Source organism: Lasiodiplodia theobromae (genome assembly GCF_012971845.1).
Source record: "Lasiodiplodia theobromae strain AM2As chromosome Unknown scaffold_2, whole genome shotgun sequence".
Taxonomy (NCBI): domain Eukaryota; kingdom Fungi; phylum Ascomycota; class Dothideomycetes; order Botryosphaeriales; family Botryosphaeriaceae; genus Lasiodiplodia; species Lasiodiplodia theobromae.
This window is the reverse complement of record NW_023336495.1, coordinates 506,967-521,022: the sequence shown is the minus strand read 5'-3', so window position 1 is coordinate 521,022 and position 14,056 is coordinate 506,967. Positions and strand designations below refer to the sequence as shown.

The 14,056-nt window shown below is 52.1% G+C and overlaps 3 protein-coding genes across 3 annotated transcripts; all 3 read left to right on the top strand.

The window, feature by feature from the left end:
- Positions 1 to 551: 551 nt before the first annotated feature.
- Positions 552 to 2,174, top strand: LTHEOB_685 (Cytochrome p450 family protein; the record flags this gene model as incomplete). Its single annotated transcript, XM_035516150.1, has 2 exons — positions 552 to 962; positions 1,014 to 2,174. The coding sequence occupies 2 exons, from the start codon at positions 552 to 554 to the stop codon at positions 2,172 to 2,174; spliced, it is 1,572 nt and encodes a 523-aa protein (XP_035369444.1).
- Positions 2,175 to 3,034: 860 nt separating this feature from the next.
- LTHEOB_684 (uncharacterized protein) lies at positions 3,035 to 5,816 on the top strand (the record flags this gene model as incomplete). The annotated part of the gene is made up of 5 exons (XM_035516139.1): positions 3,035 to 3,132; positions 3,424 to 3,935; positions 4,103 to 5,030; positions 5,083 to 5,647; positions 5,778 to 5,816. 5 exons carry the CDS (start codon positions 3,035 to 3,037, stop codon positions 5,814 to 5,816), a joined length of 2,142 nt encoding a protein of 713 aa, XP_035369443.1.
- A 3,653-nt stretch (positions 5,817 to 9,469) lies between these two features.
- Positions 9,470 to 11,207, top strand: LTHEOB_683 (Hydrolytic enzyme protein; the record flags this gene model as incomplete). The annotated part of the gene is made up of 4 exons (XM_035516128.1): positions 9,470 to 9,648; positions 9,716 to 9,838; positions 9,890 to 10,015; positions 10,061 to 11,207. The coding sequence occupies 4 exons, from the start codon at positions 9,470 to 9,472 to the stop codon at positions 11,205 to 11,207; spliced, it is 1,575 nt and encodes a 524-aa protein (XP_035369442.1).
- Between the last annotated feature and the right edge of the window lie 2,849 nt (positions 11,208 to 14,056).

The window sequence follows — 14,056 nt, the reverse complement described above, 5'->3', positions numbered from 1 at the left end:
AAGGAAACTAATCACTAAGTCTATGGTGTGATTATTAAGCTAGATAACCCTTATCACCTAGTGCAACTCCGAATAAAAAGTTGGCGTCATGTCTTGGCCAAGCCTAACATTGCTTCCAAGGTGAAACTAGAGCCACTAGCATGACTGGCCACGAGGGGTCGCGTTTTTATTGTAATCATACCTCGGCGCGCGGTGTCTGGTCGTTCCGCGAATCCGCTGTGAGTCCAAGTGCATACCTAGGGTCCGGGAAGCCTCTTCCGCGGTGTTACTGCAGATGCAGTCGTTTACGGTGAGCATCCGTTAAAGAGCATAAGATCGCCCCGGGTGTTGCGGAAAGCTGTCTTCCGAGACAAAATCGTATGCCAACTCGACTGCCCCACATTGATACATTCGTGCATGCTATTCTGATTCATCGCCTGGATGGAGTTGCGGAAGGAGACAAGGCAGGAGAAATAGGAGCGTGGAGGGCTACGTTATTTAAACGCCCTTAAACGTCGTCCCTAAAGTAGGCAGTCTACAGACAAAACGTATCGAACAATCTTATCACGACCATGAAGCTTTCACATTTTATTGGCATTTGGGCTGCTGCCGCCCTCATTCTTTTCAAAGCAGTCAACTACATGCTTGTAAAGCGTCGCCGTTCGCTCAAAAGCCAGGAGCTCGGCTGCAAACCAGCGCCCACGCACACGCCTGGCGACCCTTTCGGTATCTACAATCTGCAATTGATGTTGAGCGCAGGCGCTAAACATTACCTGCCGGAGTACATGATTCAGCGCGTTCACGCTGTCAGCGAACGAGAGGGTCGCCTCGTCACAACATTCCAAGAGCGTGTCCTTGGCCAGAAAAACATCTTTACTTGCGAGCCGAAAAACATCCAGGCCCTGCTCGCAACAAGCTTCCGGGATTTCGAGCTAGGAAAGGGTAGAAACGGAAACTTTGAGCCAATGCTAGGGCACGGTATTGTAAGTGTATTGAGCGTGCCACTTTCGAGTCACCAAGCTAATCCCCCACAGTTCGCATCCGATGGAAAGTCGTGGGAGCATTCTCGCGCCATGCTCCGTCCCCAATTCTCACGCCAACAGATCAACGACCTTGATCTCGAGGAGAAGCATGTTCAAAACATGTTCAACGTACTACCCGTGAAGCCGGACGGCTGGACCGACGTTGTCGACTTGCAAGTGCTCTTCTTCCGCTTGACGATCGACGCTGCGACCGAGTTCCTCTTCGGCGAGACTGTCGGCAGTCAAATGGCTGAGCATAACGGAGCAACGGGCAGCGAAAAGAAATTCACCTACGCCTTCGACCGGGCACAGTATCTACTTTTCCGGGCCGGCAGATACGGCGACAACTACTGGCTGGCGCACAACGCGGACTTCCGCAAGCAAGTCAAGGTGGTGCACGAGTTCGTCGATCGCTACGTGGATCTGGCGCTGCAGCAGCAACAGGGTTTCCGCAAGCCGGAGCAGCAGAACAAACAGCCGTACGTGTTCCTCGAAGCCATCGCGGCGGAGACACAGGACAGGAAAGAGCTGCGCGACCAGCTCCTCAACATCCTACTCGCGGGCCGCGACACGACGGCCTCGCTGCTGTCGTGGCTCTTCTTCACGCTCGCCCGCCACCCGCACGTCTTCGCGAAGCTCCGCCGCGCCGTCCTCGACGACTTCGGCCCCTACGTCGACGACCAGCCTGACATCACCTTCGAACGCCTGAAGAGCTCGTCCTACCTCCAAAACACGCTAAAGGAAGCGCTCAGGCTATACACGGTCGTGCCGATCAACCAGCGCCGCGCCGCCGTCGACACCAGCCTGCCGACGGGCGGCGGGCCGGACGGCCGCGCCCCCGTCTTCGTGCCGCAGGGCACCGAGGTCGTGTACAGCACGCACGTCATGCACAAGCGGAAGGACCTCTGGGGCGATGATGCGGAGGCGTTTCGGCCCGAGCGGTGGGAGGGAAGGAAGTCCGGGTGGGAGTACCTGCCGTTTAATGGCGGGCCGCGCATTTGTATCGGGCAGCAGTTTGCGCTGACTGAGGCGGGCTACGTTGTCGTGCGCTTGCTGCAGAGGTTCGATGCGCTGGAGGCGGAGGATGTGGGGGAGGCGCCGGGGTACCGCATGACGCTGACGTGTGCGCCGAGTGTGGGCGTGAAGGTGAGGCTGAGGGAGGCGAGGGGGTAGGATGGGGAGCGTGACAATGTGGCCAAGTATTCCACTGATAGCTGCTGTGGAATATGCAAGTGAGTGTACCACAGGGACACGTATCATTGGGTTACTTCTCAAGAACGGAGGCAATGTCAATACCGAGCGTCCAGGACTACATATTAGCGACAAAACCTAACGTGAAGCAAGTCCATTGAGCAATTCCAATCCGATGGATGCCACCAATTCCGTGGCAGACAAAAAACGTTTTCCAGGAGGTAGCAATTGCTTGCTTCTGTTGTGCGATATCTCATATTTATTTGTTTCTTTATTAAAAAACTGCAATTTGTTTCCTTATCTACACATAATCGATATGTCATGACGCGGCCACTGTCGGATGTTGCGCTGGGGTAGGTGGGTGGTGGGGACAGGAAGTTGAGGCCGCAGTGGGGCGAGAGTGACGCGTCGGCGAAGAGTGCGGCAAACTGTGGCATGTTTGTGGAGGGTGGCAAGAATTCGGAGAGGGTGGGGATGCCGGGGTGAGCTGAGAATGCGAAGCTCGTTGCGCTGCGGACCTCACCGGAGGTGGGGGATAGGTGGAGATGAGGGTTTTTTGGAGAGGAATCATTGGGTCTCTGGAGCCAGGTAATTTAGTAAATTGAATGATAATGGAGTTATTGGCTCGTCTAAATAATTGAGAAAGCAGGCTTGTGAGCATTATCCAATCGTCCTAGCCAGCCTTCCAATAACAGGCTATGGCCATGATCGATAGCCTTGTCACGATATCAGAAGTTTCGCAGTTGCACAGCATGATATGCGCTGTATGCAAGCATTGTAAGCGGGTGTGGAACGGCCTTATTGGCCGAAAGCTCCGATCTATCATTTGCGCCGTCTAATCAATGTTCAGCCTTCCCTCGAGGCTGCTTACGGGGGCTATGCGGAAGGCTGAGTGCGGGGCTATGCGCAAGACTGGACGCGAAGCCATGCGGGCCGCTATGTGAGGAGGGGTAGGACTGCTGCCTACCTGTCCATGTTTTGTCTACAGCCCAGCTTCAACGACGCTTTTCTCCCCTTCTACCCCTCTCCGAAGCCTACGAGTTGCCCTATAGCAATCTTTCGTGCCACTCAACATTACGTGGCGAGCTCTCATCCGGTCTTGCCAGCAATTTGTTGAGAGAAGCAGACTAGAAACTGGTGGGAACGATGTCTGCGCATCCAACGGGCCAGGCTGCTATTCCAGCCTTGTAAGTAAGGTTATACCTACCAGTACGCTTACTAAACTTGGAAGGAACCTATGGGAAGCTGCCCTCCAAGACCTCGAGCCAGAAGAGAGAGCCACTATCAGCAAGCATACCCAGGACACAAAGCCAACGGACGTGCTCCAAATCGTCGAGAAAAGGGGACAAGAGGCTTGGAAGAATCGAATCTCCTTCAAGGGGAAGAGTGGAGAGGTTGTCTTTCTACACGACATCTTCGCAAAGGTTGCGCGATGGGTGAAGAAGTTTGTTGAGGTCGGGGATGTCGCTGTCCAGTACGATCCTGCCCATGCGGCACTACCCTGGGCCGCGGTGCGTTTCATTCTTCAAGCTTCAATCAACGACATCCAGCGACAAGCTGCTGTACTGGAGATTGTAGAAGACGTTGCCCGCACAATACCGTTAGGCGCGGTTCACGAATGTCTTTATCTCACCGGACCTTCTGCAGCAGCCGAATCCCTTAAGGCCAGTTTGACAAAGCTGTACACCCTCTGCTGGTCCTCATTGGCGAAGGCCTTGCATCACCACGACCAGAGCAAGATGAGTAGGTCGCCCAGAATCCATGTCAAGGTGCTTATTACTAATACCTTCATGAAGAGCGTGTACTAAAAAGTGTTCTGGACTCTGATTCTGATTTGAACGCTTTATCTGAACGCATAGCGAATCAGTGGACCTTGGTAGAACGCAGCGCGACACTTTTACGATCCGAAGGACTCATCTCGCACATTTCCAAATCGCAAAATCGAAATGAGAAGCTCCTTCGGATGATGGATGACATCAAGATGCCTGTCTCGAGAATCGAGGCGTACGTGGAGGAAACCCAGGATACTTTGGACGAGATGAAGCGGGACCGTATTCTGGATTCCATCTCAACTATACCATACCCTCAGCATCACGCCAAAGTCAGCAGAAACGTTCTTTCAGGCACCGGAAAGTGGCTTCTGGATCATCAGGTGGTGAGGAATTGGTTCTTATCAAGCGCATCGGAGATTCTGTGGCTTCATGGTATCCCTGGATCTGGCAAAAGCTGTCTGGTGTCCGTCATACTGGAGAAGCTCATTGAGGAATCCGCACACTGTCCGTCATCTCGCCCAGTCTATTTCTACTGCAACAGGAATCCGGCTGAGAGGGAACGAGCCGATCCGACTCAAATCTTGCGCAGCATCTTGAGGCAGCTTTCCATGCCATGGTCCACAAAGACTCTACCCAGATCTGTCATGGACAAATTCGACAAGGAGCGGGGTTCCTTCTTTGACCTTGGCGACACCCTGGATCTCATAATCGACATCATAAAATCTCGAACCATCACCTTTATCGTTCTGGATGCCCTGGATGAGTGTGATGCAAACCTACGATTTGAACTCACAGATGCACTCGAGACCATCTTACGAGAGAGCCAGAGCCTTGTCAAGATTTTTGTTTCCAGTCGCAACGACTTGGATCTTGTGTGTTGGCTCAGGGACTATCCCAATAAAGAGATACTGTCTTCCGACAACCAAGTCGACCTTGCGGCCTTTGTGGATGATGAAGTTAACAGGCGTGTCGATGGTAGGCCAAGGAGGTTGTTGAGGGCGAGAAAAATCTCAGATGCTTTGCGAGACGACATTAAAAAGACATTGAAGGCGCAGGCCCAAGGAATGTAGGTTCATCTTCAGTCTTCTCCATTCGATCATAGTCTGATTCCACGGCAGGTTCCGCTGGGCAGAATTGCAACTTCAATACTTATGCAAGCTTCTCACCGAAGAGGATATCCGCCAGCGACTTGGAGCTCTCCCAAAAGACTTGACGGGGATCTACCACGACATCTATCAGCGGAATATGTCGGAGCTTAGAGACACTGATCCGCAGTACGAAACCGATGCCAAAAAAATCTTTCACCTGATGCTGAGCAGTTATCAGCCCTGGGGTCCCGTCGACATGGCCAACATGCTGGAACCTGCGCCAAATGCAGCACTTCGGAAACCCGAGAAAGTCTTCGGACTGACATTCCACCTCATAACACACGATAAGGAGTTGAATATCCTTCGTTTTGCGCACTTGTCTGTACGAGAGTTCTTCGAGACCAACCTTTCCGAGTTCGCCCCATTGAGAAACATGGAAGCCAACGTCGCCGCATGTTTTGATTACCTGGAAAAGACACGTGAATTCGGGTATCGGCCTCTATTATATCCTTCGCAATGGTGGTTCAGCAACGTGATGGAGCTGCCTATCAAGGAAATCTCCGCGCAGTCTACCAACCATCTAGTTGAGTTCTTGGTACGTGATGTTCGTACATTTGAGAGCTGGCTGGAAGAGGTCCAGGAAGAGGGTAGATTCATCTACCTACCTGACGGGATGAATTGTATCCGTACAATAATCTCTAACGATGCAAAAACTGTCTTTATAGCTTGTGTTTTGGGCTTTGAAGACATCCTCTCTCGTCTGATAGACGCGACGCCTAGCTGTATCCATGCAAAAAATCTGGAAGGAGAGTCAACGCTCGTTGTTGCTTGCATGTGGGCCCGCAACACGAACATCGTATCACTGTTATTGCGGAAGGGCGCAGCTATCAACGAGCTAGTTGGAGTGACTCAATATTTCACCGCTCTTGAAGCTGCCCTGTCCGTTCCGGACCCGTCGGTTTCAGTCATTAGGGAGTTGTTAGAAAGTGGCGCATACGCTGACTGCTGTAACCATGGGAGGGGCAAAACCAGCGCGCTTCGTCTTGCTCTTGAGATACACTCCACCGAGATCGTCGAGCTGCTACTCAGATATGGAGCCGATCCAAATATCGTCAGTGGCTACGATAACATGACCCCCTTGTACGCAGCTTGCGTAGAAAAAGACTGCCCTTATGAGATTGTCGAGAAGCTATTGGAAGCAGGTGCTCGCGTCAACGATGTGGATGATGTTGACAACGACCCTCTTCGGGCCGCCGCGCAATCTGGACGTGAGGACCTTGTGACGAAATTGCTAAGCGTTGGTGCCGATGTTAACGCTCTAGATGCACAGAGGCGAGTTAAAAAAAAGTGGTATGTATTAAATCTCTAATAAGTACAATGCAGATCGCTAAGTCTCTTTGATAGCGTATCAGCGCTGTTCACAGCTATTGATTCTGGCGAAAAACACACAGCCCGGAAGCTTCTCTTTCACGGAGCTGATCCAGTACCACGAAATAACACAGAGCATGTCATCCTTGAAAGGCTTTTGTTTAGTGGGGATGCAGAATTGGCCAAATCGTTTCTTTCTGCCCAAAACCAAGATCTCCGTATGACGACAATTATCGAGGCTTCGCGACTTCTTGGTGAGAAAAAGGTCATCACGAGTCTAGAAACCCTCAACATCGGAAGGTCTGATGCAAAGGAATTGTCCAAAGCGATGGAACTTGCTGCCGAAAGAGGTCTTCTGAAAGTCTTCAAGCAGCTCGTGAATCATGCCTCCGACTGCTCACTACCCGATAGTCATTACTCTCAAGTATTGGACGGAACGATCAGACGACGACAGGTAGAGATGTTCAAGACACTATGGACATCTCCCTTGGGGGAAAGGTCAATGTCGAAGATCGGAGATGACTCAACCTCTGCTCACGCCTTACAACAAGGTTCCCCTAAATATAGATCTCAGACGCGCTTTACATCTTTGCTCTATGTCGCAGCCATGGGCGGCTCCACGGAAATTTTTCAATTCATATTGGCCGAGGAAGGCATGCCAACGACTGGCCGAGAAAGAGATAAAGACGCATTTCCAGAATGTACGATTCCTTCAGCCACCAGTAACACGATTCGGAACCATGGGGCGTGGTATTTACATGCGGCAGTAAGTGCTGGCCAGGCAGATATGGTTGAACTGTTGGGGCGGCTCGGCGCTGATGCGAACGAAACCGTCCCGGATTGTGGCGATCAAAACGCATTGTGTACTGCTCTGCTTAAAAGAAGTCATCCTCGAATTATTAAGCTTCTCCTCAAGAGCGGAGCGGACATCAATGCGCGAATGGCCTTCGGAGTCATGGATGAAGAGAATTGTAAGCGGCAGTATGGTGCAGCACTGGCGATCGCTCTGCGTAGGGTAAATGAGGCCCCGGAAACCTCTTCCGCGGTAATTGAAGCCCTACTGGAGCATGGCGCCGATGCCAATGCAGCGGACGAGCAAGAAGGCAGTATTTTGCAACTCGCTATTTCACAAGGACACATAGGTGCCACTGAGCTGCTTCTTGCCTACGGAGCAGATGCTAACAAGGGTGGGGGTACCTCTGGCAGTCCACTGATAGCTGCTGTGCTCGCTGCAGATGAGTACAAGACAGGGACGAAGCTGATTGAACTACTTCTCAAGAATGGAGCCGACGTAAATGCCGAATATGCGGGAGAATATGAGACCGCTTTTCGAGCTGCTCTGTCGAAGGATGCGCGTCTCGGTCAGCAAATATTTCAGCTTTTTCTCGCCCACAACGTCGATTTGTTGGCAACAGGACGTGATGGAACTCAGGCACTCTATGTCGCATGCGCATCCGGTGCTTGCGATGAACTAAGAGCACAGTACCTACTGGAACACGGGGCAGATATCAACGCCAGGGGTGGCGAATATGGCAATGCACTTCAGGCTGCTTGTGCTACTGGCTGCCCATCGACAATCGTGGAACTCTTGATCGCTAAAGGTGCAGAGGTGAATGCCAAAGGTGGGAGATTTGGCAATGCCCTGCAAGCTGCAAGCCAGGCGGGATTCCCTCGTCCGCTGGAAATCCTACTTGCGAACGGTGCAGATGTGAACGCCAACGACGGAAAATATGGCCACGCTCTCCAAGCCGCTGCATTTTCCTTTCACCCAGGACCAACAATGAAGCTTCTGCTCTCATGTGGAGCCGACATCAACGCGTGTGGAGGCAGATACGGCACGGCACTACAAGCTGCATGCGCAAATTGCAGCCCCTCAAAGCCTGCTGCCATAAGATTACTGCTTAGTAGGGGTGCAGATTGTAACGTACGTGGTGGGAAATACGGCTATGCCCTTATATGCGCAATCTTGCAAGAGAAGTATGCGTTTGACAAACCGGACATTCAGGCTGTTCACATCCTTCTCGATGGCGGTGCGGATATCAACTGCTACTCCAAACGGTACGGCAATGCACTGAGCGCGGCATGCGGGCGCTCCTTTAAATCCGTGATGATGATGTTGATCAAGCGCGGTATTTCGTTGACACAGCTCGCGGGCAGATATGAACATGCCTTGTTCGTAGCTTGCAGGGGGAACGATTATGGCAGGGCAGATGTTCAGCGTATAAGAGTGCTGTTGGACAACGGAGTCGATGTCAACCTACGGGGTAAGCGTTACAGCTGTGCGCTTGAAGTGGCCATCAAAGCGAAGAACCTCGTTGCCGCCAAATATCTAATTGAAAGGGGCGCCGACGTGCGTGTCGAAACTGCAAATGATGTCTCTCTGCTAGATATTGCATTGCGGTCATCGTGCAGTGAAATGGTTGATTTACTACGTGCGAATGGCGCATGAAGAAGTTGCCTGTGCGCGGAAGCATTCAGACAAATTTCTACAGATGGACATGTTGCTCTCATTGAGAAATTGTGTACGTAGTAAGTTCTAGCATCATCACCATTTACCGCCGAGCCTAACATGAAGCAGGTTCCTTGAGTCTTTTACAATCAGAGGCATAAAACCAACCAATTTGCTTGTGGTAGTGATTGCGGAACTCTGTTTACCGTATCTTGTACCTGTCTTTGTTAGGATTTTGCAATTGATTTCCTTATCTACGCCTGGCCGATCGGTGTATTCCCAATACATCTTAACTCCGCTGGGCGTTATGAAGCCCATGCGGACATCGGTCCAACTTTAGCTTCGCGCATCGCTACCTTACTCGAACTGGTGTTGCGCAAATCAGCTCCGAATATGACGTGCTCCGGAGATCTAGCGACCGTGCACTGGAGCAGCAGGTGCCCCCTTAACTCCGCCGGTTTGATTGGATCTGCCTTTATAAGGAGTTGATCCTTCAGAGAACCAAGCCGGGTGGGAGATCGAAAAGAAAACATTGTGTCAACCACTACCGAATCCAACAGAACTTTAATCCAACGTCATCGCCCGAGATCATCCTTCACCATGAAGGCGGTAATTTTTCCGGCTCTGTTGAGCATCCTTGCCTGCGTGGAAGCGTCCATCACCTGTCTCAAGGTTGGCGCAACTGCAACTGCGACGTGGACCAACAGCGCGGGCAAGACATGCACGTTCACGGGCGTCGTTGGAAGTAATTACGGCAGCAATTCCGCCGGTTCGGGGGAGTGAGTGCACGGCTGCACCGCGAGAGCGCCACCCGGAGGACGAGCTAACGATTACTTCTCGCTGTAGTTATAGCTGCAATGGCCGATGCGGCGCCGGCTGCACCGGCACTGCTGTTGGTAATGCGTACACGCAGGATTGTTTCTCTCACGACATCTGTTCGTATTTCGAGAATGCCAGCGGTGGAGCGAGGTGAGATTGCCGAACAAGCGAGGAAAAACATCAGTGCTGACAGCCATACAGCGACCCCAACTGCGGAGACGCATACGATGCGGCAGTGGATGACACTCTTTTCGGTGTGACTTCAGGATGCGGACAAACAAACCCATCAAGCGCCATTTCGAAGCCCACGGCCAGTCCGGTGTGTTCGTGAGTTCGAAGGATGCGATGTAAATATCAATCGAGAAAGATCAGGAAGGTGCCAAGCGTAAGCTCGGCTGGCAAATGCCAGGAACACGTCAAGGATCCGTGTAACGAGGAAAATAAAACCCCACATCTGCGCAATCTACAAGATTTCTTCTTTCCACCCTTCTTCCTGCTCGGACCTCCCAAGATGCGGTTCCACGCGACCATTGCGGCCCTCCTGGCCCTCGCCAATGCCGCGCTCAGCACCACCGTAGTCCCACCCAGCAAATGGGACTATCCCTACCCATGGCCCATCCACTACCACAACGTCACCACCCAACAACAGTACCTCTCCATGGCCTACATGGACGTCGCGCCCACCAACACCACCACCCCCACCACCAACCAAACCATCGTCCTCCTCCACGGCAAAAACTTCTGCGGCGCCACCTGGGCCCAAACCGCGCGCGTCCTCTCTTCCGCCGGCTGGCGCGTTATCATCCCCGACCAAATCGGCTTCTGCAAATCCTCCAAGCCGCCGTCCTACCAGTACTCCCTGCAGCAACTCGCCAGCAACACGCACTCCCTCCTCTCCGCCCTCGGCCTCCCCTCCGCCACCATCCTCGGCCACTCCATGGGCGGCATGCTCGCCACGCGCTACGCCCTCATGTTCCCCACCGCCACGCGCTCCCTCATCCTCACCAACCCGCTCGGGCTGGAGGACTGGCAGGCGCTCGGCGTGCCGTGGCGCAGCATCGACCTGCTGTTCGACGTGGAGCTGGCGACGAACTACAGCTCCATCCGCGCGTACCAGCAGGCGACGTACTACCCGGACGCGCCGTGGACGGAGGCGTACGACCAGTGGGTGCGGATGCTGGTGTCGCTGTACGCGGTGCCGGAGGAAGGCAGGACGTATGCGTGGGACATGGCGCTGACGACGGATATGGTGCTGACGCACCCCATCGCGCACGAGTTCGGCTTGTTGCGCATGCCGACGCTGTTGTTGATTGGGCAGAGGGATAATACGGCCATCGGCAAGCAGTGGAGTCCGCCTGAGGTGCAGGAGAAGCTGGGGCATTATGATGTGCTGGGCAAGGAGACGGCAGAGAAGATTCCGGATGCGACGTTGGTCGAGTTTGAGGGGCTTGGGCATAGTCCGCAGGTGCAGGATCCGGAGGCGTATCATGAGGCGCTTTTGGGGTGGTTGGGGGCGTGATTCTGTAAACTCGGTTGTTTAGGGTAGTGATGGTGCGATTGTGGATAGTGGTGGGGATTATTGTTGTATCTGCGCCGCTACGTATGTCATTCCCAGTGTCTCCGACACCTATCCAAGTTTCAGCCACCAGGTCACAATCGCCACATTAATTAACAAGCTGAACAGCAGAAATACTCTCATCCAGCAACGTATCCGCGACGTCAAAAAGTGCGACCCCGTAAAGACTACATGCTAACGTAGCAAGACTATGCATCGTCTTCGGTACATACAACTGGCAATACTAACCCCTACATAGCATGCCTGGCGCCTCGTTCACACCACCATCTCTATCCTCCAGTCTTATTGGTGAATACAGACACAAAATGTTTTAAAGTGCCTTGTGATACCGCTAAGGACGCCCCCTACGTCCTCCACGTAACGCTGCCTCACCCAGCTGAGCTCTGCAGCGATAAGCAACCCTTTTTGCTGCGTCTTGAAACACCGTGTCATTACAGCACTAATGCACTTCAGCATTTGCCTCCTTGCGCCTCATTCTTCTGTAGCCAAGGGGAGCGAACCGTAAGGTTGTTGCCTCAGGTTGGCAAAAGGTCGAAGCCAACTCAATAATTTCAATACCACGTCGGTGTTGTAAGAAAAACGTCACTTAGTACTTTTATTTCCACTGAAAGAACGTACGATATTACGATTCCTCTCGCCGCTACGTAGGAAGAGGGACAACCACCCTGTCTCTAGTTACACAGTACCTATCCGTCTCGGCAGCGGGACGGGACCTGGATGGTAGCGCAAGGCCATGGACTAGTGCATGCAGCCATTTGCACGAGCCTGAATCGCAAGGGTAAATGAGAACAGTTGATGATGTGTCAGATCACATTCTTTGGCATGTTCAATTTTCATGTGCGCTGTTACACCAAAAATCAAGATTATATCGGTGGCAAGACTCTTTCACCCAATTAGAGAATACGCGAGTGATTCATGTATTTGATGAGGATCACCCCTTGAAGCGGACTTTGCACTCAAAGTATGGTTTAGGAGTGACAGCGTTCCGTACATGCTTTCCAGATGAGCGAGGTGCGGAATTTAAACAGATGACATGTCCGATATCTCACGATAGTCTTGTTCCAAAGGTCGATCTGCAATCACATTTTGCTTTCCAGAATTCCAACCATCTACCGTCAGAAAAATATGGCTGCCGCTACGAACGGATTCGTCATATTCGACGAAAAATGGTTCTATAAGGAGGAATGTCAAACGAATCTCGACGTTGTTGGAATTGGGGTCAGTAGTAGATAAAAGCAATTGACCTTGGGAACAATGGCGCCTTCTAACAACTCTGCAATAACAGGTCATTGCCTCTTACGGACTTGCTGCCCTCTTGGCAACACTTCTTTCCGTATATGCCGCCGCTCTAGAAATCAGACACGGGAAACCGAACGCGCTATTCCCAAAATGCTGTCGCAGACCCCTTAGCCGGGCACTCCAGCGCATGACTTATCTCTTCTCCGAGAAGGACCAACGAGAGTATGACGAGCATCGAAACTTACTTGACAGCCTCATCCTCCTATTTGGGGATCAACAACTCTTCACTGGCTTCGCGTTACTTGTCAGTGGCTACATTGAAGTTTTCAACGGATCTTCATGGAGTGACAAATACAAGCAACTGCCGTCTCTCTACCGACTTCAGGAGGCGCATTTCCATCTGATCATTTACCTAAGCTATCTTTCTAGCTGCGCAATACTCGCCTGTTTGATTTCGACTGGAGGTTACCTCAAAGATCGTCAGATCACTCATAACATCCGCCTCATCCTGTGCATTTTGTTCTCCGTGTTTTTGTGTATTACAATCATCATCGCGCACCCTTTTCCTGCTGTCTCTAAATGGCTTGCCCCTCAGAACTTCCATGATGTCAACGGAATAAGCCAAGAGAAATCCGCTGATGAAGTAATAGCGGACCTCAGAGCAAGGAAAAGAGGCGACCTCTCTCCAGGCACGGCGTTCGGGACACTTATTTTTGGCTTTTGCCTGGAATATCCTTTCATCATTTCCATTATTCAATCTATGAGAGACATGGAGGTTACGTGGAAGTTCTTCAGGGGCTGCCTTGGACCCAGAAAGCCAAGGCGGCAGGAATGCTGGATCTTGCGAATCGTGGTTGGGTTCACGAAGGGGAACAGGACGACGGCGTTTTGCCTTCAACTAATCTTCTCTTCTGTGTCTGCGGCACATGTGCTGGGACAGAAGCTGAGCAAGGATCCGACCGGCAAGCACTGCACCCTGAAGGTCGGGTCGATCTGGGGTCTGGGACAGACACTAGCCATCTGTGCCTTTTTCCATCTTCTATATTCGGCGTTCAACGTATATGTTGGTAAGGACTGAACCTTTGATCTTGCTTTCCTCTTCCTTCACAGTTAACACCATGTGCCAGGCAACAAGGACAAAAGAAGGCCCAGCGCAAGCACGACCCCAGATCCGACCAGCTCAACAGAGGAACCGGACGTTGAACAAGGAGATCTCCCGAACTTGACGGGGCATACAGGTGGCGGTGTCGAAGCTCCTGTACAGGGTCCTCACTCTGGCCCACCGGAAATGGTATCCAAGCGCCACGGGGAAGGTTCCTCAGGCCACTACATTCAGCTAGAGCTTGTCAGTAGCCGTCCAATGGTTTAAAGATTTCAGCAAAATCGTCTCAGTACAGTTTAGCAGAACCAGAATGTCACAACACGGCTGATTTGTTGCAGCCCAGAACAGTGAATTTGTTTGCAACTCCATGTCAGAATACAGAGGGTAGTGCATGGGAGCGAGTCACTAGTGAGTGCCGGCTCATCATCCTGAGCGCACTGGAACGATCGAT